Source organism: Oncorhynchus masou, chromosome 5 (assembly GCF_036934945.1).
Source record: "Oncorhynchus masou masou isolate Uvic2021 chromosome 5, UVic_Omas_1.1, whole genome shotgun sequence".
Classification (NCBI taxonomy): domain Eukaryota; kingdom Metazoa; phylum Chordata; class Actinopteri; order Salmoniformes; family Salmonidae; genus Oncorhynchus; species Oncorhynchus masou.
Genome location: NC_088216.1, coordinates 91,338,788 through 91,365,363, shown reverse-complemented (window position 1 = coordinate 91,365,363; position 26,576 = coordinate 91,338,788). Strand labels below are relative to the sequence as shown.

General features: G+C 44.3%; 1 protein-coding gene and 1 non-coding gene across 2 annotated transcripts in view; both read right to left on the bottom strand.

Annotated features, from left to right (window-relative positions):
* The window catches only part of stab1 (stabilin 1), a 221,273-nt gene that overhangs the window by 39,277 nt on the left and 155,420 nt on the right, over positions 1-26,576 (bottom strand). The window contains exons 53-59 of the mRNA XM_064967067.1: positions 25,972-26,118; positions 18,952-19,008; positions 18,765-18,850; positions 17,906-18,024; positions 6,588-6,842; positions 2,953-3,060; positions 594-787 (exon numbers count right to left, since the gene is read on the bottom strand). Coding sequence (XP_064823139.1) covers positions 594-787; positions 2,953-3,060; positions 6,588-6,842; positions 17,906-18,024; positions 18,765-18,850; positions 18,952-19,008; positions 25,972-26,118 — 966 coding nt within the window. The remainder of the gene's footprint in view (positions 1-593; positions 788-2,952; positions 3,061-6,587; positions 6,843-17,905; positions 18,025-18,764; positions 18,851-18,951; positions 19,009-25,971; positions 26,119-26,576) is intronic.
* trnaa-ugc (transfer RNA alanine (anticodon UGC)) lies at positions 3,357-3,432 on the bottom strand. The gene has a single exon. It is a non-coding gene; the product is annotated as a tRNA-Ala (tRNA).

Below are 26,576 nucleotides of genomic sequence, written 5' to 3'. Positions count from 1 at the left end.
TCCTCTCAGTTCCAGACAGGACAGGTTATACTGTTACTCCTCTTCAGTTCCAGACAGGACAGGTTATACTCCTCTCAGTTCCAGACTTATACCTCTCAGTTCCAGACAGGACAGGTTATACTGTTACTCCTCTCAGTTCCAGACAGGACAGGTTATACTGTTACTCCTCTCAGTTCCAGACAGAGCATGTCAGAGGGAAGATGGAAGCAGCAACAAACAGCATGGATCTTGACACAATGGCTAACCATGTCGCGGGCTGCGTTCAAGCCCTCAAGGAAACCCTTCTAGCTTGATAGGCAACTTGCTAGCAGCAAGGCTAGCTTCTACACCAAACAGCCCCACAGACCTGGCCTTGACCGTCAGGATCACTGGACCGATAGAAGCAGTCCCAGCAACTGATGCCAACCACGTTGCAGGATCCAAACTCAAAAGGTTGCTAGCTACTAATCCAGCTTTTTCACTAGAACATTTTTTCAGAGACTTTCATAACTTTACAAAGCAACAAACCGGGCGCTCCCTCGTTCTGCATTCAACAGGAAGGAAAGACAATTGAGAAAGAGCCATAAAAACATGAATATTAAGCCACCACTCACAGGCCCTGTGAACAGGCAAGTAGCGAAGTCACTGCATCCTCCGTTGGTCTCTGTGACACACCTGTTGATAGGTGAGCAGACAGAGCCGTCACCCTCGTAGCCAGACAGACATGTACAGTTGACCTGCAGGTCTGTCTGGAGACAACCTGCATGCTGGTGGCAGCCCCCGTTGTACTCCGCACACAGATCAGGAGCTGGAGGAGACACAGAGAATAATATAACAGACCAGGAGCTGGAGGAGACACAGAGAATAATATAACAGACCAGGAGCTGGAGGAGACAGAGAGAATAATATAAAAGACCAGGAGCTGGAGGAGACAGAGAATAATATAACAGACCAGGAGCTGGAGGAGACAGAGAATAATATAACAGACCAGGAGCTGGAGGAGACAGAGAATAATATAACAGACCAGGAGCTGGAGGAAACACACAGAGAATAATATAACAGACCAGGAGCTGGAGGAGACAGAGAGAATAATATAACAGACCAGGAGCTGGAGGAGACAGAGAATAATACAACAGACCAGGAGCTGGAGGAGACAGAGAGAATAATATAACAGACCAGGAGCTGGAGGAGACAGAGAGAATAATATAACAGACCAGGAGCTGGAGGAGACAGAGAATAATACAACAGACCAGGAGCTGGAGGAGACAGAGAGAATAATATAACAGACCAGGAGCTGGAGGAGACACAGAGAATAATATAACAGACCAGGAGCTGGAGGAGACAGAGAATAATACAACAGACCAGGAGCTGGAGGAGACAGAGAGAATAATATAACAGACCAGGAGCTGGAGGAGACACAGAGAATAATATAACAGACCAGGAGCTGGAGGAGACACAGAGAATAATATAACAGACCAGGAGCTGGAGGAGACACAGAGAATAATACAACAGACCAGGAGCTGGAGGAGACAGAGAATAATATAACAGACCAGGAGCTGGAGGAGACATAGAGAATAATACAACAGACCAGGAGCTGGAGGAGACATAGAGAATAATACAACAGACCAGGAGCTGGAGGAGACAGAGAGAATAATATAACAGACCAGGAGCTGGAGGAGACAGAGAATAATATAACAGACCAGGAGCTGGAGGAGACACAGAGAATAATATAACAGACCAGGAGCTGGAGGAGACACAGATAATAATACAACAGACCAGGAGCTGGAGGAGACAGAGAATAATATAACAGACCAGGAGCTGGAGGAGACATAGAGAATAATACAACAGACCAGGAGCTGGAGGAGACAGAGAATAATATAACAGACCAGGAGCTGGAGGAGACAGAGAATAATATAACAGACCAGGAGCTGGAGGAGACAGAGAATAATATAACAGACCAGGAGCTGGAGGAGACAGAGAGAATAATATAACAGACCAGGAGCTGGAGGAGACAGAGAGAATAATATAACAGACCAGGAGCTGGAGGAGACAGAGAATAATATAACAGACCAGGAGCTAATAATACCAGACCAGGAGCTGGAGGAGACACAGAGAATAATATAACAGACCAGGAGCTGGAGGAGACAGAGAGAATAATATAACAGACCAGGAGCTGGAGGAGACAGAGAGAATAATATAACAGACCAGGAGCTGGAGGAGACACAGAGAATAATACAACAGACCAGGAGCTGGAGGAGACAGAGAATAATATAACAGACCAGGAGCTGGAGGAGACACAGAGAATAATATAACAGACCAGGAGCTGGAGGAGACAGAGATAATAATATAACAGACCAGGAGCTGGAGGAGACAGAGAGAATAATATAACAGACCAGGAGCTGGAGGAGACAGAGAATAATATAACAGACCAGGAGCTGGAGGAGACAGAGAATAATATAACAGACCAGGAGCTGGAGGAGACAGAGAGAATAATACAACAGACCAGGAGCTGGAGGAGACAGAGATCATTAATAATATACCAGACCAGGAGCTGGAGGAGACAGAGATAATAATATAACATACCAGGAGCTGGAGGAGATTTGGAAACAGAATAGCAAGGCTTAGTCTCAAATGGCACCCTATTACCTAATTAGTGCACACCGTTTCCATAGTGACTTACAAACTACATTGGGTCTTTATCTAAAATATCACCCTGTTCCCTATATTGTGCACTACTCAAAATAAGTGCACAATATTGGAAATAGGGTACCATTTGGGACGCATCCCAAGACTCGCTAAATGTTTAGGGCCAAAGAGTTTTCCCTGGTCAGGTCACATGGTCTGGAAAAACTCTGGGCCCCTACTGATGACGCACCACCCCAAGAGTGTGGATTTAGAATGAATACTTTGGGTTAATCTATTAGCTAACTGGATTGTGGGTAATAAATGAGTTAAATAATGATTCCAACCCACCGGTGCAGTTCAAGCCGTCCCCCACATACTGTGACTGACAGAGACAGATGTTGTCGGCCTGACACACAGCGTTGCTATGGCACTCTGGAGAACACACCAGCTTCTTCTCTGATCGGACACAACAGTAGACAAAGTTATCACACACGGGCCCACACATACAATACAACTTTATGTCCATAGCTACTTTATTATTATTATTATTATAGTTTGTTATTGTTATTATAGTTATTATTGTTATTATAGTTTGTTATTGTTATTATAGTTTGTTATTGTTATTATAGTTTGTTATTGTTATTATAGTTGTTATTAAATAATAATAAAAAAAATAATATATCCCATTTAGCAGACGCTTTTGTCCAAAGCGACTTACAAGTCGGCTGGGGCCACTACTTTTTGCATATGGGTGGCCCCAGTGGGAATCGAACCCACGACGCTTGGCGTTGCAAGCGCCATGCTCTACCGACTGAGCCACACAGGACCCATATTATTATTATTATTATAGTTGTTATTGTTATTATAGTTTGTTATTGTTATTATAGTTTGTTAGTATTATTATAGTTTGTTATTGTTATTATAGTTGTTATTATTATTATTATAGTTGTTATTATTATAGTTGTTATTGTTATTATAGTTATTATATCTATTAGTATAGTTATAAAATGTATTACTAGTGTTATTATGTATTATTATAGTTATTGTGTCTATTAATATAGTTAGTATATCTATTAGTATAGTTATTATATCTATGAGTATAGTTATTATATCTATTAGTATAGTAATATTATGTATTATAGTTATTATATCTATTAGTATAGTTATATTATGTATTATAGTTATTATGTATTATAGTTATTATGTATTATAGTTATTATGTATTATAGTTATTATATCTATTAGTATAGTTATATTATGTATTATAGTTATTATATCTATTAGTATAGTTATATTATGTATTATAGTTATTATGTATTATAGTTATTATATCTATTAGTATAGTTATTATATCTATTAGTATAGTTATATTATGTATTATTATAGCTATTATGTATTATAGTTATTATGTATTATTATAGCTATTATGTATTATAGTTATTATGTATTATTATAACTATTATTACTATTATAGTTATTATTATGTATTATTATAGTTATTATTATGTATTACTATAACTATTATTACTATTATAGTTATTATTATGTATTATTATAGTTATTATTACTATTATAGTTATTATTATGTATTATTATAGTTAATATATATTATTATAGTTATTATTATGTATTATTATAGTTATTATATATTATTATAGTTATTATGTATTATAGTTATTATATCTATTAGTATAGTTATATTATGTATTATTATAGTTATTATGTATTACAGTTATTATGTATTATTATAGTTATTATTACTATTATAGTTATTGTTATGTATTATTATAGTTATTATTACTATTATAGTTATTGTTATGTATTATTATAGTTGTTATATGTATTATTATAACTATTTTTACTATTATAGTAATACTATGTATTATAATAGTTATTATTACTGTTATAGTTATTATATATATATATATATTAGTCTAGGTAATATTATTATTATTATAATATACGTATTATTATGTACTATCATTGTTCAAATCAAATCAAATTTATTTACATGGCCATTCGTACATATAGCCCTTCGTAGTTATTATATGTGTTATAGTTATTATTGTTATTATTTATTGTTATTATTGTACCATGTATTATTATAGTTATTGTTGGTATTATATTTGTTATGATGACATATTATTATGGTTATTATTATTATTATAGTTGTTTTTATGCATGTTTATAGATATCATTTTTGTAGTTATTATTGTAATGATTGTTATTATTATCATATATAATATTATTGTTGTTATTATTATTATAGTTATAATATTTTTTTATAGATACAAAGAAATGTCTTCTTCTCTCTTAACCCCCCACCACATCACACAGACACATCACACAGACACATCACACAAACACATCACACAGACACATCACACAGACACATCACACAGACACATCACAGAGACACATCACACAGACACATCACACAGAAACAGCACACAGACACATCACACAGACACATCACACAGACACATCACAGAGACACATCACAGAGACACATCACACAGACACATCACACAGACACATCACACAGACACATCACACAGACACATCACACAGACACATCACACAGACACATCACACAGACACATCACAGAGTTGACAGCAGCACAGGGTGAAGCTGCAACGCCCCTGGATGGAGAACATGGTGAGGGGTTAAGGACCTTGCTCAAGGGCCCAACGGTAGGGGATAGTTGTTAGAACATGAACTTAATAGCCCTTCAGTTACCAGATCAATCCCCCCCCCCCCTGCTGAACTACCTACCAACGATATACTGCTACACGCACACAAAGCATGAAGGTATATTTAAGATAATATTATGAATGTATTGTCTGTTTGTGGCATTGTGTAAATGGCAAAACACATTACCATGTAGTAGTTCAAAAATATATCCCCTATATATCCCCTATATCCCCTATATATCCCCTATATATCCCCTATATATCCCCTATATATCCCCTATATATCCCCTATATCCCCTATATATCCCCTATATATCCCCTATATCCCCTATATATCCCCTATATATCCCCTATATCCCCTATATATCCCCTATATATCCCCTATATCCCCTATATATCCCCTATATCCCCTATATATCCCCTATATATCCCCTATATCCCCTATATATCCCCTATATCCCCTATATATCCCCTATATATCCCCTATATATCCCCTATATATCCCCTATATATCCCCTATATATCCCCTATATATCCCCTATATCCCCTATATATCCCCTATATATCCCCTATATATCCCCTATATCCCCTATATATCCCCTATATATCCCCTATATCCCCTATATCCCCTATATCCCCTATATATCCCCTATATCCCCTATATATCCCCTATATCCCCTATATATCCCCTATATATCCCCTATATCCCCCTATATATCCCCTATATATCCCCTATATCCCCTATATATCCCCTATATCCCCTATATATCCCCTATATATCCCCTATATCCCCTATATATCCCCTATATCCCCTATATATCCCCTATATATCCCCTATATATCCCCTATATATCCCCTATATATCCCCTATATATCCCCTATATATCCCCTATATCCCCTATATCCCCTATATATCCCCTATATATCCCCTATATATCCCCTATATATCCCCTATATCCCCTATATCCCCTATATCCCCTATATATCCCCTATATATCCCCTATATATCCCCTATATATCCCCTATATATCCCCTATATATCCCCTATATCCCCTATATATCCCCTATATCCCCTATATATCCCCTATATATCCCCTATAGCCCAGCTTGAAGGAAAAGGGAATCAGGTACTTGATGGAGGGACTTGAACATCCCCAAAACATCCCTTACCCCCAGTACAGGTCCTTTTCCTTTTATACTTCTGGATAGTCACCCATTGAAGTATCATGGATAAGGAATGTTTTTTGAATGTAATAGTGTAGTTTCATAATAACTGAATCAATGTTCACCTATTTTAAGGTGGCAGCGGTCTCCAGTCCAGCCCTCAGTACAGGAGCAGCTCCCATCTCCCTCCATCCCCTCCTCACACTGGCCCTGATTTGTGCAGTTACACGCTGTACAATTGGTTCCATAGTGTTTAAGTTCACACAGCTCACAGGCTATTCCTTTGAAGCCATCGTGGCACCGGCAGCGTCCAGACCCCAGCCGGCCATCATCACAGTCCCCGTGATCTCCACAGGGAGACTCCAACCCACCAGAACACACTGAAACACATTGGTAGTGGATGTAGTGAGTTTACACTGAAACACATTGGTAGTGGATGAAGTGAGGTCACACTGAAACACATTGGAACATATCACTTTGAAGTTCCCCCTTTTCAAAGTTAAGCTCTGAGTGTTGTTATCATTACTATGACAACAAGGTAAGAGCGTCTGCTAAATGACTTAAATGTAAATGTAAGGTTGTACACCACTGTAAACCAACAGACATGTACAGTGCATTCATACCCCTTGACATTTTTTTCACATTTTGTTCAGCCTTATTCTAAAATGGATTAAAACATTTTTTTCCCTCATACACACAATACCCCATAATGACAAATGAAAACAGTGTTTTAGACATTTTTGCAAATGTATTACAAATAAAAACCGGAAATACCTTATTTACATAACTATTCAGCACTTTGCAATGAGACTTGAAATGAGCTCAGGTAGATCCTGTTTCCATTGATCATCCTTGAGCTCTTTCGACAACTTAATTTGAGTGCACCTGTAGTAACTTTAATTGATTGGACTTGATTTGAAAAGGCACACACCTGTCTATAAAAGGTCCCACAGTTGACAGTGCATGTCAGAGCAAAAAAAACAAGCCATGAGGTCGAAGGAATTGTCTGTCCAACTCCGAGACAGGATTGTGTCGGGGCACAAAACATTTCTGCAGCATTGAAGTTCCCCAAGAACATAGTGGCCTCCATCATTCTTCAATGGAAGAAGTTTGGAACCACCAAGACTCTTCCTAGAGTTGGCCATCAGACCAAACTGAGCAATCGGTGGAGAAAGGCCTTGGTCAGGGAGGTGACCAAGAACCTAATGGTTACTGACAGAGCCCCAGAGTTCCTCTGTGGAGATGGAAGAACCTTCCAGAAGGACAACCATCTCTGCAGTGGCCAGACGGAAGCCACTGCTCAATAAAAGGCACATGACAGCACGCTTGGAGTTTGCCAAAATGCACCTAAAGCCTCTCAGACCATGAAAAAAAAGATTCTCTGGTGTGATGAAACCAAGATTGAACTCTTTGGCCTGAATGCCAAGCAAAACCTGGCACCATCACTACGGTAAAGCATGATGGTGGAAGCATCATGCTGTGGGAATGTTATTCAGCGGCAGAGACTGGGAGACTAGTCTGGATCGAGGGAAAGATGATCAGAGCAAAGTACAGAGAGATCCTTGATGAAAACCTGCTCCAGAGCACTCAGGACCTCAGACTGGGGCGAAGGTTCACCTTCAAACAGGACAACGACCCTAAGCACACAGCCAAGACAATGCAGGAGTGGCATCGGGACAAGTCTCAATGTCCTTGAGTGGCCCAGGCGGACTTGAACCCGATCAAACATCTCTGGAAAGACCTGAAAATGGAGACCTGAAAATAGCTGTGCAGTGACTTTCCCCTCCAACCTGATAGAGTTTGAGAGGATCTGCAGAGAAGAATGAGAGAATCTCCCCAAATACAGGTGTGCCAAGGATGTGGTGTCATACCCAAGAAGACTTGAGGCTGTAATCGACTGCCAAAGATGCTTCAACCAACAAAGTACTGAGTAAAGGATATGAATACTTACGTAACTGTAACATTTCAGTAATTTTTGTTTTATACATTTCCAAAAGCCTGTTTTTGCTTTGTCATTATGGGGTGTTGGGATGTCATTATGGGGTATTGGGATGTCATTATGGGGTATTGGGATGTCATTATGGGGTATTGGGATGTCATTATGGGGTATTGGGGTGTCATTATGGGTTATTGTAATGTCATTATAGGGTATTGTGATGCCATTATGGGGTATTGGGATGTCATTATGGGGTATTGGGATGTCGTTATGGGGTATTGTGATGCCATTATGGGGTATTGGGATGTCATTATGGGGTGTTGGGATGTCATTATGGGGTATTGGGATGTCGTTATGGGGTGATTGATGTCATTATGGGGTATTGTGATGTCATTATGGGGTATGGTGATGTCATTATGGGGTATTGGGATGTCATTATGGGGTATTGGGATGTCATTATGGGGTGTTGGGATGTCATTTTATGGGTATTGGGATGTCATTATAGGGTGTTGGGATGTCATTATGGGGTATTGGGATGTCATTATGGGGTATTGGGATGTCATTATGGGGTGATTGATGTCATTATGGGGTATTGTGATGTCATTATGTGGTATTGTGATGTCATTATGGGGTGTTGTGATGTCATTATGGGGTGTTGTGATGTCATTATGGGGTATTGGGATGTCATTATGGGGTATTGGGATGTCATTATGTGGTGTTGAGATGTCATAATGGGGTGTTGGGATGTCATTATGGGGTATTGGGATGTCATTATGGGGTATTGGGATGTCATTATGGGGTATTGGGATGTCATTATGGGGTATTGGGATGTCATTATGGGGTATTGGGATGTCATTATGGGGTATTGGGATGTCATTATGGGGTATTGGGATGTCATTATGGGGTATTGGGATGTCATTTTATGGGTATTGGGATGTCATTGTGGGGTGTTGGGATGTCATTATGGGGTATTGGGATGTCATTATGGGGTGATTGATGTCATTATGGGGTATTGTGATGTCATTATGTGGTATTGTGATGTCATTATGGGGTGTTGTGATGTCATTATGGGGTGTTGTGATGTCATTATGGGGTATTGGGATGTCATTATGGGGTGTTGGGATGTCATTTTATGGGTATTGGGATGTCATTATAGGGTGTTGGGATGTCATTATGGGGTATTGGGATGTCATTATGGGGTATTGGGATGTCATTATGGGGTGATTGATGTCATTATGGGGTATTGTGATGTCATTATGTGGTATTGTGATGTCATTATGGGGTGTTGTGATGTCATTATGGGGTGTTGTGATGTCATTATGGGGTATTGGGATGTCATTATGGGGTATTGGGATGTCATTATGTGGTGTTGAGATGTCATAATGGGGTGTTGGGATGTCATTATGGGGTATTGGGATGTCATTATGGGGTATTGGGATGTCATTATGGGGTATTGGGATGTCATTATGGGGTATTGGGATGTCATTATGGGGTATTGGGATGTCATTATGGGGTATTGGGATGTCATTATGGGGTATTGGGATGTCATTATGGGGTATTGGGATGTCATTTTATGGGTATTGGGATGTCATTGTGGGGTGTTGGGATGTCATTATGGGGTATTGGGATGTCATTATGGGGTGATTGATGTCATTATGGGGTATTGTGATGTCATTATGTGGTATTGTGATGTCATTATGGGGTGTTGTGATGTCATTATGGGGTGTTGTGATGTCATTATGGGGTATTGGGATGTCATTATGGGGTATTGGGATGTCATTATGTGGTGTTGGGATGTCATAATGGGGTGTTGGGATGTCATTATGGGGTATTGGGATGTCATTATAGGGTGTTGGGATGTCATTATTGGGTATTGGGATGTCATTATGGGGTATTGAGATGTCATTATGGGGTATTGGGATGTCATTATGGGGTGTTGGGATGTCATTATGGGGTGTTGGGATGTCATTATGGGGTATTGGGATGTCATTATGGGGTATTGGGATGTCATTATGGGGTATTGGGATGTCATTATGGGGTATTGGGATGTCATTATGGGGTATTGGGATGTCATTATGGGGTATTGGGATGTCATTATGGGGTGATTGATGTCATTATGGGGTATTGTGATGTCATTATGTGGTATTGTGATGTCATTATGGGGTGTTGTGATGTCATTATGGGGTATTGGGATGTCATTATGGGGTATTGGGATGTCATTATGTGGTGTTGGGATGTCATAATGGGGTGTTGGGATGTCATTATGGGGTATTGGGATGTCATTATGGGGTATTGAGATGTCATTATTGGGTATTGGGATGTCATTATTGGGTATTGGGATGTCATTATGGGGTATTGGGATGTCATTATGGGGTATTGGGATGTCATTATGGGGTGATTGATGTCATTATGTGGTATTGTGATGTCATTATGTGGTGTTGTGATGTCATTATGGGGTGTTGTGATGTCATTATGGGGTGTTGGGATGTCATTATGGGGTGTTGGGATGTCATTATGGGGTGTTGGGATGTCATTATGGGGTGTTGGGATGTCATTATGGGGTGTTGGGATGTCATTATGTGGTGTTGGGATGTCATTGTGGGGTGTTGGGATGTCATTGTGGGGTGTTGGGATGTCATTGTGGGGTGTTGGGATGTCATTATGGGGTATTGGGATGTCATTATGGGGTATTGGGATGTCATTATGGGGTATTGGGATGTCATTATGGGGTATTGGGATGTCATTATGGGGTATTGGGATGTCATTATGGGGTATTGGGATGTCATTATGGGGTGATTGATGTCATTATGGGGTATTGTGATGTCATTATGTGGTATTGTGATGTCATTATGGGGTGTTGTGATGTCATTATGGGGTATTGGGATGTCATTATGGGGTGTTGGGATGTCACTATGGGGTATTGGGATGTCATTATGGGGTATTGGGATGTCATTATGGGGTATTGGGATGTCATGATGGGGTATTGGGATGTCATTATTGGGTGTTGGGATGTCATTATGGGGTGTTGGGATGTCATTTTGGGGTATTGGGATGTCATTATTGGGTTTTGGGATGTCATTATGGGGTATTGGGATGCCATTATGGGGTATTGGGATGTCATTATGGGGTATTGGGATGTCATTATTGGGTGTTGGGATGTCATTATTGGGTGTTGGGATGTCATTATGGGGTGTTGGGATGTCATTATGGGGTATTGGGATGTCATTATGGGGTATTGGGATGTCATTATGGGGTATTGGGATGCCATTATGGGGTATTGGGATGTCATTATGGGGTGTTGGGATGTCATTATGGGGTATTGGGATGTCATTATGGGGTATTGGGATGTCATTATGGGGTATTGGGATGTCATTATGGGGTATTGGGATGTCATTATGGGGTATTGGGATGTCATTATGGGGTGTTGGGATGTCATTATGGGGTATTGGGATGTCATTATGGGGTATTGGGATGCCATTATGGGGTATTGGGATGTCATTATGGGGTGATTGATGTGGGGAAAATGATTTAATTCATTTTAGAATAAGGCTGTAACGTCAAAAATGTGGAAAAAGTCAAGTGTGAATACTTTCCAAATGCCCTGTTTCTCTGGAATCAGAAAGATCAAACATTCTTTAACAAATAATATTTTAAAGAAAAATGTATTTACTGTTTGCATGAATATACAGCACGTCAAACTAATTCCACGTAGGGCATAGTCGATGCGGGTTTTCACATCTCCCCTCACCTGGTTATCTGGGTCTCAGTAAGGAACTCACCTCACCTGGTTGTCTAGGTCTCAGTAAGGAACTCCCCTCACCTGGTTGTCTCGGTCACTACTTAGTAAGGAACTCCCCTCACCTGGTTGTCTAGGTCTCAGTAAGGAACTCCCCTCACCTGGTTGTCTAGGTCTCAGTAAGGAACTCCCCTCACCTGGTTGTCAAGTTCTCAGTAAGGAACTCCCCTCACCTGGTTGTCTCGGTCACTAATAAGTAAGGAACTCCCCTCACCTGGTTGTCTAGGTCTCAGTAAGGAACTCCCCTCACCTGGTTGTCTAGGTCTCAGTAAGGAACTCCCCTCACCTGGTTGTCTAGGTCTCAGTAAGGAACTCCCCTCACCTGGTTGTCTTGGTCTCAGTAAGGAACTCCCCTCACCTGGTTATCTGGGTCTCAGTAAGGAACTCCCCTCACCTGGTTGTCTAGGTCTCAGTAAGGAACTCCCCTCACCTGGTTGTCTAGGTCACTAATTAGTAAGGAACTTCCCTCACCTGGTTGTCTAGGTCACTAATTAGTAAGGAACTCCCCTCACCTGGTTGTCTAGGTCACTAATTAGTAAGGAACTCCCCTCACCTGGTTGTCTAGGTCACTCATTTGTAAGGAACTCCCCTCACCTGGTTGTCTAGGTCACTAATTAGTAAGGAACTCCCCTCACCTGGTTGTCTAGGTCTCAGTAAGGAACTCCCCTCACCTGGTTGTCTAGGTCTCAGTAAGGAACTCCCCTCACCTGGTTGTCTAGGTCTCAGTAAGGAACTCCCCTCACCTGGTTGTCTAGGTCTCAGTAAGGAACTCCCCTCACCTGGTTCTCTAGGTCTCAGTAAGGAACTCCCCTCACCTGGTTATCTGGGTCTCAGTAAGGAACTCCCCTCACCTGGTTGTCTAGGTCTCAGTAAGGAACTCCCCTCACCTGGTTTACTTGGTGTCAGTAAGGAACTCCCCTCACCTGGTTGTCTAGGTCTCAGTAAGGAACTCCCCTCACCTGGTTGTCTAGGTCACTAATTAGTAAGGAACTCCCCTCAACTGGTTGTCTAGGTCTCAGTAAGGAACTCCCCTCACCTGGTTGTCTGGGTCTCAGTAAGGAACTCCCCTCACCTGGTTGTTGGGGTCTCAGTAAGGAACTCCCCTCACCTGGTTGTCTAGGTCTCAGTAAGGACCTCCCATCACCTGGTTGTCTCAGTAAGGAACTCCCCTCACCTGGTTGTTTGGGTCTCAGTAAGGAACTCCCCTCACCTGGTTGTTTGGGTCTCAGTAAGGAACTCCCCTCACCTGGCTGTCTAGGTCTCAGTAAGGAACTCCCCTCACCTGGTTGTTGGGGTCTCAGTAAGGAACTCCCCTCACCTGGTTGTCTAGGTCTCAGTAAGGACCTTCCCTCACCTGGTTGTCTAGGTCTCAGTAAGGAACTCCCATCACCTGGTTGTCTCAGTAAGGATCTCCCCTCACCTGGTTGTCTAGGTCTCAGTAAGGAACTCCCCTCACCTTGTTGTCTAGGTCTCAGTAAGGAACTCCCCTCACCTGGTTGTCTCGGTCACTAATTAGTAAGGAACTCCCCTCACCTGGTTGTCTAGGTCTCAGTAAGGAACTCCCCTCACCTGGTTATCTGGGTCTCAGTAAGGATCTCCCCTCACCTGGTTATCTGGGTCTCAGTAAGGAACTCCCCTCACCTGGTTGTCTCGGTCACTAATTAGTAAGGAACTCCCCTCACCTGGTTGTCTAGGTCTCAGTAAGGAACTCCCCTCACCTGGTTGTCTAGGTCTCAGTAAGGAACTCCCCTCACCTGGTTGTCTAGGTCTCAGTAAGGAACTCCCCTCACCTGGTTGTCTAGGTCTCAGTAAGGAACTCCCCTCACCTGGTTGTTTGGGTCTCAGTAAGGAACTCCACTCACCTGGTTGTCTAGGTCTCAGTAAGGACCTTCCCTCACCTGGTTGTCTAGGTCTCAGTAAGGAACTCCCATCACCTGGTTGTCTCAGTAAGGAACTCCCCTCACCTGGTTGTCTAGGTCACTAATTAGTAAGGAACTTCCCTCACCTGGTTGTCTAGGTCACTAATTAGTAAGGAACTCCCCTCACCTGGTTGTCTGGGTCTCAGTAAGGAACTCCCCTCACCTGGTTGTCTAGGTCACTAATTAGTAAGGAACTCCCCTCACCTGGTTGTCTAGGTCACTAATTAGTAAGGAACTCCCCTCACCTGGTTGTCTAGGTCACTAATTAGTAAGGAACTCCCCTCACCTGGTTGTCTAGGTCTCAGTAAGGAACTCCCCTCACCTGGTTTACTTGGTGTCAGTAAGGAACTCCCCTCACCTGGTTGTCTGGGTCTCAGTAAGGAACTCCCCTCACCTGGTTGTCTAGGTCACTAATTAGTAAGGAACTCCCCTCAACTGGTTGTCTAGGTCTCAGTAAGGAACTCCCCTCATCTGGTTGTCTAGGTCACTAATTAGTAAGGAACTCCCCTCACCTGGTTGTCTGGGTCTCAGTCAGGAATTCCCCTCACCTGGTTGTTTAGGTCTCAGTAAGGAACTCCCATCACCTGGTTGTCTCAGTAAGGAACTCCCCTCACCTGGTTGTTTGGGTCTCAGTAAGGAACTCCCCTCACCTGGTTGTCTAGGTCTCAGTAAGGAACTTCCCTCACCTGGTTGTCTAGGTCTCAGTAAGGAACTCCCCTCACCTGGTTGTCTAGGTCTCAGTAAGGAACTCTCCTCACCTGGTTTACTTGGTGTCAGTAAGGAACTCCCCTCACCTGGTTGTCTAGGTCACTAATTAGTAAGGAACTCCCCTCACCTGGTTGTCTAGGTCTCATTAAGGAACTCCCCTCACCTGGTTGTCTAGGTCACTAATTAGTAAGGAACTCCCCTCACCTGGTTGTCTAGGTCTCAGTAAGGAACTCCCCTCACCTGGTTTACTTGGTGTCAGTAAGGAACTCCCCTCACCTGGTTGTCTGGGACTCAGTAAGGAACTCCCCTCACCTGGTTGTCTAGGTCTCAGTAAGGAACTCCCCTCACCTGGTTGTCTATGTCACTAATTCGTAAGGAACTCCCCTCACCTGGTTGTCTTGGTCTCAGTCAGGAACTCCCCTCACCTGGTTGTCTAGGTCTCAGTAAGGAACTCCCATCACCTGGTTGTCTAGGTCTCAGTAAGGAACTCCCATCACCTGGTTGTCTCAGTAAGGAACTCCCCTCACCTGGTTGTCTAGGTCTCAGTAAGGAACTCCCCTCACCTGGTTGTCTAGGTCTCAGTAAGGAACTCCCCTCACCTGGTTGTCTAGGTCTCAGTAAGGAACTCCCCTCACCTGGTTGTCTGGGTCTCAGTAAGGAACTCCCCTCACCTGGTTGTCTAGGTCTCAGTAAGGAACTCCCCTCACCTGGTTGTCTAGGTCTCAGTAAGGAACTCCCCTCACCTGGTTGTCTAGGTCTCAGTAAGGAACTCCCCTCACCTGGTTGTTTGGGTCTCAGTAAGGAACTCCCCTCACCTGGTTGTCTAGGTCTCAGTAAGGAACTCCCCTCACCTGGTTGTCTAGGTCTCAGTAAGGAACTCCCCTCACCTGGTTGTCTCAGTAAGGAACTCCCCTCACCTGGTTGTCCAGGTCTCAGTAAGGAACTCCCATCACCTGGTTGTCTAGGTCTCAGTAAGGAACTCCCCTCACCTGGTTGTCTGGGTCTCAGTAAGGAACTCCCCTCACCTGGTTGTCTAGGTCACAAATTAGTAAGGAACTCACCTCGCCTGGTTATCTGGGTCTCAGTAAGGAACTCCCCTCACCTGGTTGTCTGGGTCTCAGTAAGGAACTCCCCTCACCTGGTTGTCTAGGTCTCAGTAAGGAACTCCCCTCACCTGGTTGTCTAGGTCTCAGTAAGGAACTCCCCTCACCTGGTTGTCTAGGTCTCAGTAAGGAACTCCCCTCACCTGGTTGTTTGGGTCTCAGTAAGGAACTCCCCTCACCTGGTTGTCTCAGTAAGGAACTCCCCTCACCTGGTTGTCTAGGTCTGAATAAGGAACTCCCCTCACCTGGTTGTCTAGGTCTCAGTAAGGAACTCCCCTCACCTGGTTGTCTAGGTCTCAGTAAGGAACTCCCCTCACCTGGTTGTCTAGGTCTCAGTAAGGAACTCCCCTCACCTGGTTGTCTAGGTCTCAGTAAGGAACTCCCCTCACCTGGTTGTCTAGGTCTCTGTAAGGAACTCCCCTCACCTGGTTGTTTGGGTCTCAGTAAGGAACTCCCCTCACCTGGTTGTCTCAGTAAGGAACTCCCCTCACCTGGTTGTCTAGGTCTGAATAAGGAACTCCCCTCACCTGGTTGTCTAGGTCTCAGTAAGGAACTCCCCTCACCTGGTTGTTTGGGTCTCAGTAAGGAACTCCCCTCACCTGGTTGTCTAGGTCTCAGTAAGGAACTCCCCTCACCTGGTTGTCTCAGTAAGGAACTCCCCTCACCTGGTTGTCTAGGTCTCAGTAAGGAACTCCCCTCACCTGGTTGTTTGGGTCTCAGTAAGGAACTCCCCTCACCTGGTTGTCTCAGTAAGGAACTCCCCTCACCTGGTTGTCTAGGTCTCAGTAAGGAACTCCCCTCACCTGGTTGTTTGGGTCTCAGTAAGGAACTCCCCTCACCTGGTTGTCTGGGTCTCAGTAAGGAACTCCCCTCACCTGGTTGTCTAGGTCACAAATTAGTAAGGAACTCACCTCGCCTGGTTATCTGGGTCTCAGTAAGGAACTCCCCTCACCTGGTTGTCTGGGTCTCAGTAAGGAACTCCCCTCACCTGGTTGTCTAGGTCTCAGTAAGGAACTCCCCTCACCTAGTTGTCTGGGTCTCAGTAAGGATCTCCCCTCACCTGGTTGTCTAGGTCTCAGTAAGGAACTCCCCTCACCTGGTTGTCTCAGTAAGGAACTCCCCTCACCTGGTTATCTGGGTCTCAGTAAGGAACTCACCTCGCCTGGTTATCTGGGTCTCAGTAAGGAACTCCCCTCACCTGGTTGTCTGGGTCTCAGTAAGGAACTCCCCTCACCTGGTTGTCTAGGTCTCAGTAAGGAACTCCCCTCACCTGGTTGTCTAGGTCTCAGTAAGGAACTCCCCTCACCTGGTTGTCTGGGTCTCAGTAAGGAACTCCCCTCACCTGGTTGTCTAGGTCTCAGTAAGGAACTCCCCTCACCTGGTTGTCTGGGTCTCAGTAAGGAACTCCCCTCACCTGGTTGTCTATGTCACAAATTAGTAAGGAACTCACCTCGCCTTGTTGTTTCGGTCATAATTGAAAGGAAAAACCTGCAGACACCTGGCCCTCTGAGGAATGAGTTTGACACCCCTGAAGTACACATACTACCTATAAAGTGCTTTTGACAAGAATGACTGGGACATTAATGAATTGTTCTTCTTTTGGCTCTGTTCTCACACACAGTTTGAAGGGATTTTCATCCATATCGGGTGAACCGTTTATTTGTTATAATGTTTTATGTCATTTTTGAGTCACTTTTATTGTGGATAAGAATAGAATATGTTTCTAAACTGTATATCATGTCTACTATCTGAGGACACCGTATCTCATGTCTACTATCTGAGGACACTGTATATCACATCTACTATCTGAGGACACTGTATCTCATGTCTACTATCTGAGGACACTGTATGTCACGTCTACTATCTGAGGACACTGTGTATCATGTCTACGATCTGAGGACACTGTATATCATCTCTACGATCTGACGACACTGTATATCATGTCATGTATATCACTATCTGAGGCAGTGGGAAGGCTCACCTTGGCAATCTCTTCCATAGTGGTTCTTACAGCAGCTCATGACCCAGGCTTGACTCTTACACATCCTCTTACAGCCCATCCTTTGGCCCATGTGGTGCCTCGTCATAGAGGGGTAGTGGCTGTAGAAGAAGAGGATGAAGAAAAATAATACTCCCTACCTGAAGTCATGGCTATGCATCACTGTGGAGTCTCCCTAGCTGAAGTCATGGCTATGCATCACTGTGGAGTCTCCCTAGCTGAAGTCATGGCTATGCATCACTGTGGAGTCTCCCTAGCTGAAGTCATGGCTATGCATCACTGTGGAGTCTCCCTAGCTGAAGTCATGGCTATGCATCACTGTGGAGTCTCCCTAGCTGAAGTCATGGCTATGCATCACTGTGGAGTCTCCCTAGCTGAAGTCATGGCTATGCATCACTGTGGAGTCTCCTAGCTGAAGTCATGGCTATGCATCACTGTGGAGTCTCCCTAGCTGAAGTCATGGCTATGCATCACTGTGGAGTCTCCCTAACTGAAGTCATGGTTATGCATCACTGTGGAGTCTCCCTAGCTGAAGTCATGGCTATGCATCACTGTGGAGTCTCCCTAACTGAAGGCATGGCTATGCATCACTGTGGAGTCTCCCTAGCTGAAGTCATGGTTATGCATCACTGTGGAGTCTCCCTAGCTGAAGTCATGGTTATGCATCACTGTGGAGTCTCCCTAGCTGAAGTCATGGTTATGCATCACTGCGGAGTATCCCTAGCTGAAGTCGTGGTCAAACATCACTGTGGAGTCTCCCTATCTGAGGCGGTGGCCAAACATCACTGTGGAGTCTCCCTATCTGAGGCGGTGGTCAAACATCACTGTGGAGTCTCCCTACCTGAAGTCGTGGTTATGTATCACACTGTGGTGTCGAGGGTAGAGGATAGAGTAGGGGTTGATGAAGCTGCAGATCTCAGTCTTGCCCTGTGAAAGGCAGGAAATGGTGTCTTATGGTTTGCGTGTGTATGTGTGTTTATGTGTTTATGTGTGTGTGTGTGTGTGTGTGTGTGTGTGTGTGTGCTCACCATATCTTCAGTTCCGTGGGGACAGGGTCGGGGACCCAAGCAGCTACCACATCGACTCTAACAACACACATACAGTACGTTTTGTAGTGATTCCCATGTTGTTGATGTAAAGAATATTTGTTGGTCCATGGTGTGTAATGAAGAACAACTTTTTTTTCTTCTTTTTTTTGATTCCAAGATGGCGAAGCAGTCAGACGTCTTTGTCGTGCCCCGTGTATATATCTATTTTGTATATTTAAAGAAAATATTCTTCTGCAACCCAATGTGGTGTGTATTTTTTCTTTACTTCTGAATCGGAACCCCCAACAGAAGCTTGCCAGCTGACTAGCTAGTAGTCAGCTAACCACTGCTAGTGGTCATCAGCTAATTTGGTAGATTTACATATATGGAGGAGTATAAATATTGTAACACAAGAAAGAGATACACTTATAGAGGGCATTTGCCATTCTGGTAAAATACATTGTCTATTGTATAGGAGAGGATACCAGAGGAGGTCATAGATGTATAGGACAGCTGGACACACCAAAAACTAAAGGAAACACACAGTCTGCTGATCCGAGATAAAGACACACTTACAAAGGAACACATGGAGCTAATTACAGGGTCAAAGCATAGGTCATAGGTTAGAGGGACGTATATTAGTTTTAGGCCAAAGCAAGGGTCTTGCCATTATTATAATCTAACGGAAAGCAGATGTGGGTGTTAGTGGGCGGAAGCAAGTAGGAAGCCTGAACTAAAAAGATAATGATAAACAAAGAATCAGGGAAATATGTATATCTGCATATGGGGTGGACCGATATGAGATAGGTGGATAAATACTGGAGCCGGGGCTCTGGAAAGTGGAGTGTGTTCCGCGGACCATCCCGGCTTGCTATGCTCTTGTATTAAAAGCCGAAATGATTTCACAGGTTCTGTAATGCGTTGTATTTGATCCGATTTTCCACGACACTAACCCTAAGCTCGGAAAACTCTCGCCAGTTTGCACAACGCGATTCTAACCAGAGCATACCGGACCTATTTTCTCTCCATATCCCCGGATTCCTACAGCAAGTTCTGAACCTTTTCACCTGGATCATCACAGCTAGCTGGCTGCAATCCGAGTGTCTACTCCTGGCTAACATCACTGTCCCGAAGCAAGCACCAACTAGCCTGGGGCTAGCCTATGCTAGGCCTATCTCCCGGCAAGCTGAAGAGGTCCATCAGCCACTCCTGGGCTACAATACTTATTTTGCCAATTGGCCTGGACCCATTTTACTGCCGGTGCGGAGCCCCGCCGGTCCTTCACGACTGGACTACCGACGTAATATGCCCGGGGGGGTTATTAAACTGTCCCCTCCGTCGCGAAGTCCCCTGAATTCCCATCTGCTAGCCTGCTAGCCGCGGCCCGCTAGCTGTCTAGAGCATATCGGCTGTTAGCTGAATAGGTCTATCGGACAATTTCCACTATACCTATTTTTGCCAATTGGACTGGTCCTCTTTACCACACGGAACCCTACTAATCCATCACGACTGGTCTACCCAACGTAAACGCATCCTATCATACCTTTGTCTGTACATTATGCCTTGAATCTATTCTATCACGCCCAGAAACTTGCTCATTTTACTCTCTGTCTCGAACGTACGAGAACGACCAGTTCTTATAGCCTTTAACCGTATCCTTATCCTACTTCTCCTCTGTTCCTCTGGTGATGTGGAGGTTAATCCAGGCCCTGCAGTGCCTAGCTCCACTCCTACTCCCCAGGTGCTCTCATTTGTTGACTCCTGTAACCATAAAAGCCTTGGTTTCATGTGCGTTAACATAGATAGAAGATAGAACTACCAAAGGGGACGGTGTTGCAATCTACTGCAGAGAGAGCCTGCAGAGTTCTGTCCTACTATCCAGGTCTGTACCCCAAAAATTCTAGCTTCTACTTTTAAAAAGCCACCTTTCCAGAAACAAGTCTCTCACCATTGCCGCTTGCTATAGACCACCCTCTGCCCCCAGCTGTGCTCTGGACACCATATGTGAACTGATTTCCCCCCATCTATCTTCAGAGCTCGTGCACCTAAACTGGGACTTGCTTAACACCACCTCCAACCTAAAATCTAAGTTTGATGCCCTCAATCTCACACAAATCATCAATGAAACTTCCAAAGCTGTAAACATGGGCACCCTCATAGGTATCATCCTAACCAACTAGCCCTCCAAATACACCTCTGCTGTCTTAAACCAAGATCTCAGGGATCACTGCCTCATTGCATCCGTAGTGGGTCTGATGTCAAACGGCCACCCCTCATCACTGTCAAACGCTCTCTAAAACACTTCAGCGAGCAGGCCTTTCTAATCGACCTGGCACGGGTATCCTGGAAGGATATTGACCTCATCCCGTCAGTAGAGGATGCCTGGTTATTCTTTAAAAGTGCCTTCCTCCCCAGTTTAAATAAGCATGCCCCATTCAAAAATGTAGAACCAGGAACAGATATAGCCCAGCTATAGCACAAAAACATCCTGTGGCATGCTGCATTAGCATCAAATAGCCCCCGTGATATGCAACTTTTCAGGGAAGTTAGGAATCAATATACACACGCAGTTAGGAAAGCAAAGGATAGCTTTCTCAAAGCAGAAATTTGCATCCTGTATCACAAACTCAAAGTTCTGGGACACTGTAAAGTCCATGGAGAATAAGAGCACCTCATCCCAGCTGCCCACTGCACTGAAGCTAGGAAACACTGTCACCACCGATAAATCCACTATAATTGATAATTTCAATAAGCATTTTTCTACGGCTGGCCATGCTTTCCACCTGGCTACCCCTACCCTGGTCAACAGCACTGCACCCCTCACATGAACTTGTCCAAGCCTCCCCATTTCTCCTTCACCCAAATCCAGAGAGCTGATCTTCTGAAATAGCTGCAAAATCTGGACCCCTACAAATAAGCTGTGCTAGACAATCTGGACCCTCTATTTCTAAAATTATCTACCGAAATTGTTGCAACCCCTATTACTAGCCTGTTCAATCTCTCTTTCGTATCGTCTGAGATTCCTTAGGATTCCCAAAGACCATCTCGAATCCCACCATATCATCTCCGCTATGCAATCTGGTTTCAGAGCTGGTCATGGGTGCACCTCAGCCACGCTCAAGGTCCTAAACGATATCATAATCGGCATTGATAAAAGACAATACTGTGCAGCCGTATTCATCGGCCTGGCCAAGGCTTTCGACTCTGTCAATCACTACATTCTTATCGGCAGACTCAACAGCCGTGGTTTCTCAAATGATAGCCTCGCCTGGTTCACTAACTACTTCTCAGATAGAGTTCAGTGTGTCAAATCGGAGGGCCTGTTGTCCGGACCTCTGGCAATCTCTATAGGGGTGCCACAGGATTCAATTCTCGGGCCGACTCTCTTCTCTGTATACAGTGGGGCAAAAAAGTATTTAGTCAGCCACCAATTGTGCAAGTTCTCCCACTTAAAAAGATGAGAGAGGCCTGTAATTTATCATCATATGTACACTTCAACTATGACAGACAAAATGAGGGAAAAAACCCCAGAAAATCACATTCTAGGATTTTTGATGAATTTATTTGCAAATTATAACCAATCGGTCACCATAGCTTTCAAGCACCTTCAATAAAATTTGGGGCAACAAGGCAAACTCAGCTCCATTGTTCATTGAATCAAATGGCTCATTCATCACAAAACCCACTGATAGTTTCATTGGCAAGGTTAGCTAATTTAGGCATGATATGCCAGCAACTAACGCTGACACTACACATCCAGGTATATCTGACCAAATGATGAAAGACAAGCATTGTAATTTTGAAGTCCGTGTGGTAGAGAAGAGGTGAAAAATGATTGTTGTCTATCAACAAACCACTGAGGTCTAACAACATGGATAGAAAATTTGCCTACTAGAGTGTGTAAATAAGAATTTGTTCTTAACTGACTTGCCTGGTTAAATAAAGTTTAAAAAAAATAAAAAATAATGGTGTCCAGGGCACAGCTGGGGGCTGAGGGGCATCTATAACAATCAGTAACAGTGAGAGACTTATTTCTGGAAAGGTGGATTTTTAAAAGTAGAATCTCTAACTGTTTGGGCACCGACCTGGATAGCATGACAGAACTCTGCAGGCTGTCTCTGCAGTAGATTGCAACTCCGCCCCTTTGGCAGTTCTATCTTGATGGAAAATATTATAGTTGGGGATGGAAATTTCAGAATTTTTGGTGGCCTTCCTAAACCACGATTTAGACACGGCTAGGACATCTGGGATGGCAGAATGTGCTGAAGCAGTGAATAAGACAAACTTAGGGAGGAGGCTTCAAATGTTAACATGCATGAAACCAAGGCCTTTACGGTTATAGAAGTCAACAAATGAGAGCACCTGGGGAATGGGTGTAGTATTGGGGGTTACAGGGCCTGGGTTAACCTCTACATCACCAGAGGAACAGAGGAGGAGTAGGATGAGGGTACGGCTAAAGGCTATAAGAACTGGTTGTCTAGTGCGTTGGGAACAGAGAAAAAAGGAGCAGATCTGTGCATGGTAGAATAGATTCATGGCATAATGTACAGACAAGGGTATGGTAGGATGTGAGTACAGTGGAGGTAAACCTAGGCATTGAGTGACGATGAGAGAGGTTGAATCTCTGGAGGCCATGTGAGGTCACTGCATGTGTGGGTGGTGGGACAAAAGAGCTATCTAAGGCATGTTGAGTGGACTGGGGGCCCTACAGTGAAATATAACAATAAGAACTAACCGGAACAGCAGTCGACAAGGCATATTGACATTAGAGAGAGGCATAAAGCAATCACAGGTGTTGATCAGGAGAGCTAAGACAACAACGGGTTCGAGGCTGGGGCCGACAGGTAAGTGGCGATGAATGGGCAGAGCAAGTCAGTTAGGTACATACAGGACCTGAGTTCGAGGCTGGGGCTGACAGGTAAATGGTGATGAATGGGCAGAGCAGGTCAGTTAGGTACATACAGGACCTGAGTTTGAGGCTGGGGCTGACAGGGAAATGGTGATGAATGGGCAGAGAGGGTCAGTTAGGTACATACAGGACCTGAGTTTGAGGCTGGGGCTGACAGGTAAATGGTGATGAATGGGCAGAGAGGGTCAGTTAGGTACATACAGGACCTGTGTTCGAGGCTGGGGCTGACAGGTAAATGGTGATGAATGGGCAGAGAGGGTCAGTTAGATACATACAGGACCTGTGTTCGAGGCTGGGGCCGACAGGTAAATGGTGATGAATGGGCAGAGAGGGTCAGTTAGGTACATACAGGACCTGAGTTTGAGGCTGGGGCTGACAGGTAAATGGTGATGAATGGGCAGAGAGGGTCAGTTAGGTACATACAGGACCTGAGTTTGAGGCTGGGGCTGACAGGTAAATGGTGATGAATGGGCAGAGAGGGTCAGTTAGGTACATACAGGACCTGAGTTCGAGGCTGGGGCTGACAGGTAAATGGTGATGAATGGGCAGAGAGGGTCAGTTAGGTACATACAGGACCTGAGTTCGAGGCTGGGGCTGACAGGTAAATGGTGATGAATGGGCAGAGAGGGTCAGTTAGGTACATACAGGACCTGAGTTTGAGGCTGGGGCTGACAGGTAAATGGTGATGAATGGGCAGAGAGGGTCAGTTAGGTACATACAGGACCTGTGTTCGAGGCTGGGACTGACAGGTAAATGGTGATGAATGGGCAGAGAGGGTCAGTTAGATACATACAGGACCTGAGTTCGAGGCTGAGGCCGACAGATAAACAAAATGAGGTACCGTGTTAGTGAACAGTCCAGCAGGCATCAGCTGTGTAGTCGAGTGATCATAGGGTCCAATGAGCAGCAATAGGTGAGTCAGGTAGTCGACTACTATGCGGGAGACATGGCGTTCAGAAAGCTAGCGGGCAGATGGGTCTTCGGCGTCATTGCAACGGAAACGCTGGAACCACATTGGATGATCTCGTCAGCAGACCTGTCGTGATGGATCGGCAGGGCTCCATGTCGAAAATAAAGGGTACAGGCAAATTGGCGAAAGAGGTGTTGAAGCCCAGGAATTAGCCGCTATTCTTCGTCGGCTAGCCGCGAGTTGGGCCTAGCTCGAGCCTAGCTCAAGGCTAAATGGTGCATGCTTCGGGACAGAGGCGTTAGCCAGCAATAGCAACTCGGTTGCAGCTAGCTAGCTGAGATAATCCGGTGTAATGGTCCAGAGCTTGCGGCAGGAATCTGGAGATGTGGTAGAGAAAAGCAGTCCAATGGGTTGATATCGCGCTTTTCAGACTGGCAGGTATTGCTGAGCTAAAGCTGGCGTCCGAGCTAAAGGTGAAGACAGCTAGCCGTGGCTAACAAAGACTAATAGCTAGTTAGCTGGCTAGCTCCCGATGGAGGAACCAGTTATAAGGAATAAATATAGCAAATCCGTACCACATTGTGTGAGGCGGGTTGCAGGAAAGTATATTTAGTTCGTAGATGCAAAGTGAGATTAAAATATATACAAAAAAAATATGAAGCAACAGACTACTTACTATTGACAAGACAAACACATGTCTGCTAAGCCGTCTTGGGTCAAGCCATGATACATCTGTGAGGCTACTTACTGGTCAAACCAAACGAACATTGTGGACCATAACGCTGCCATTCTTAATAAAAACACGGCTCACCTTCGTAGCTATAAATCACTTCAACATTTCACCAGGAGGTGACATCATATGTAAACTAATAGAAAGAGAGGCATTCTGGCCGTACACCTTAGACACTGCGATCCTAAGGGGCTAAACAAGGATTTTGCCTTGTTTCTACTATGTTGTTGCCTTGATGTTTTGTGTCTTTGTGTCTCCAGTTTCACAGACACTCATATATCCCCGATGCATATACTTTAAACTGTCCATTGAGCATAGACACACATGAGGATCATTTTGTCATCTCATTTCTCCTTCCAGTCCGTCGTGCTGTGGGAGAAACGTCTCCTGCTGGAATACCAGAACCTTCCACATATACTCTCCAGATATATTAGAAATAACTACTAATATTATGATATTAAAGTCTCTTACATATATAGTCCTGTCCTCCAGTCCATCGCAGTGTGCACCCAGACCGGGAGGTTCCAGTAGCTGGTCGATGCCGTATGCAACGCCCCCGTTAAACATCATGAAACGATCCAGGACCCTCGCCATGTTGTCATTCACCATGATGTCCCCCTGACAGACACAAACAAACAAACATGAGAAAGGTAATAAGATAATCACAGGACAAGATGAGAACTAACCTGGTCCCAGATCTGTTTGTGGTTTCTTCCAAACTCCTAAAGTCAGTTACACCCGTGGCAAGAAAGCACAAACAGATCTAGAACCAGGCTGAGGCTAGATGAAAATGGGAGATTAAGGAGAGAGGAATATAGAAGGCCCAGAAGGCCCAGAAGGCCCAGTAGGCCCAACAGGCCCAGATGGCCCAGTAGGCCCAGAAGGCCCAGTAGGTCCAGAAGGCCCAGTTGGCCCAGTAGGCCCAGCAGGCCCAGAAGGCCCAGTAGGCCCAGAAGGCCCAGTAGGCCCAGTAGTTCTGAACAGATGGTGTACCATGTATCTTCACTGTCTTTCTTTCATTCTCAGCTATAATTGTGCTTTAGGGATAAATAAGGGGCATTTCCCAAATGGCCCAC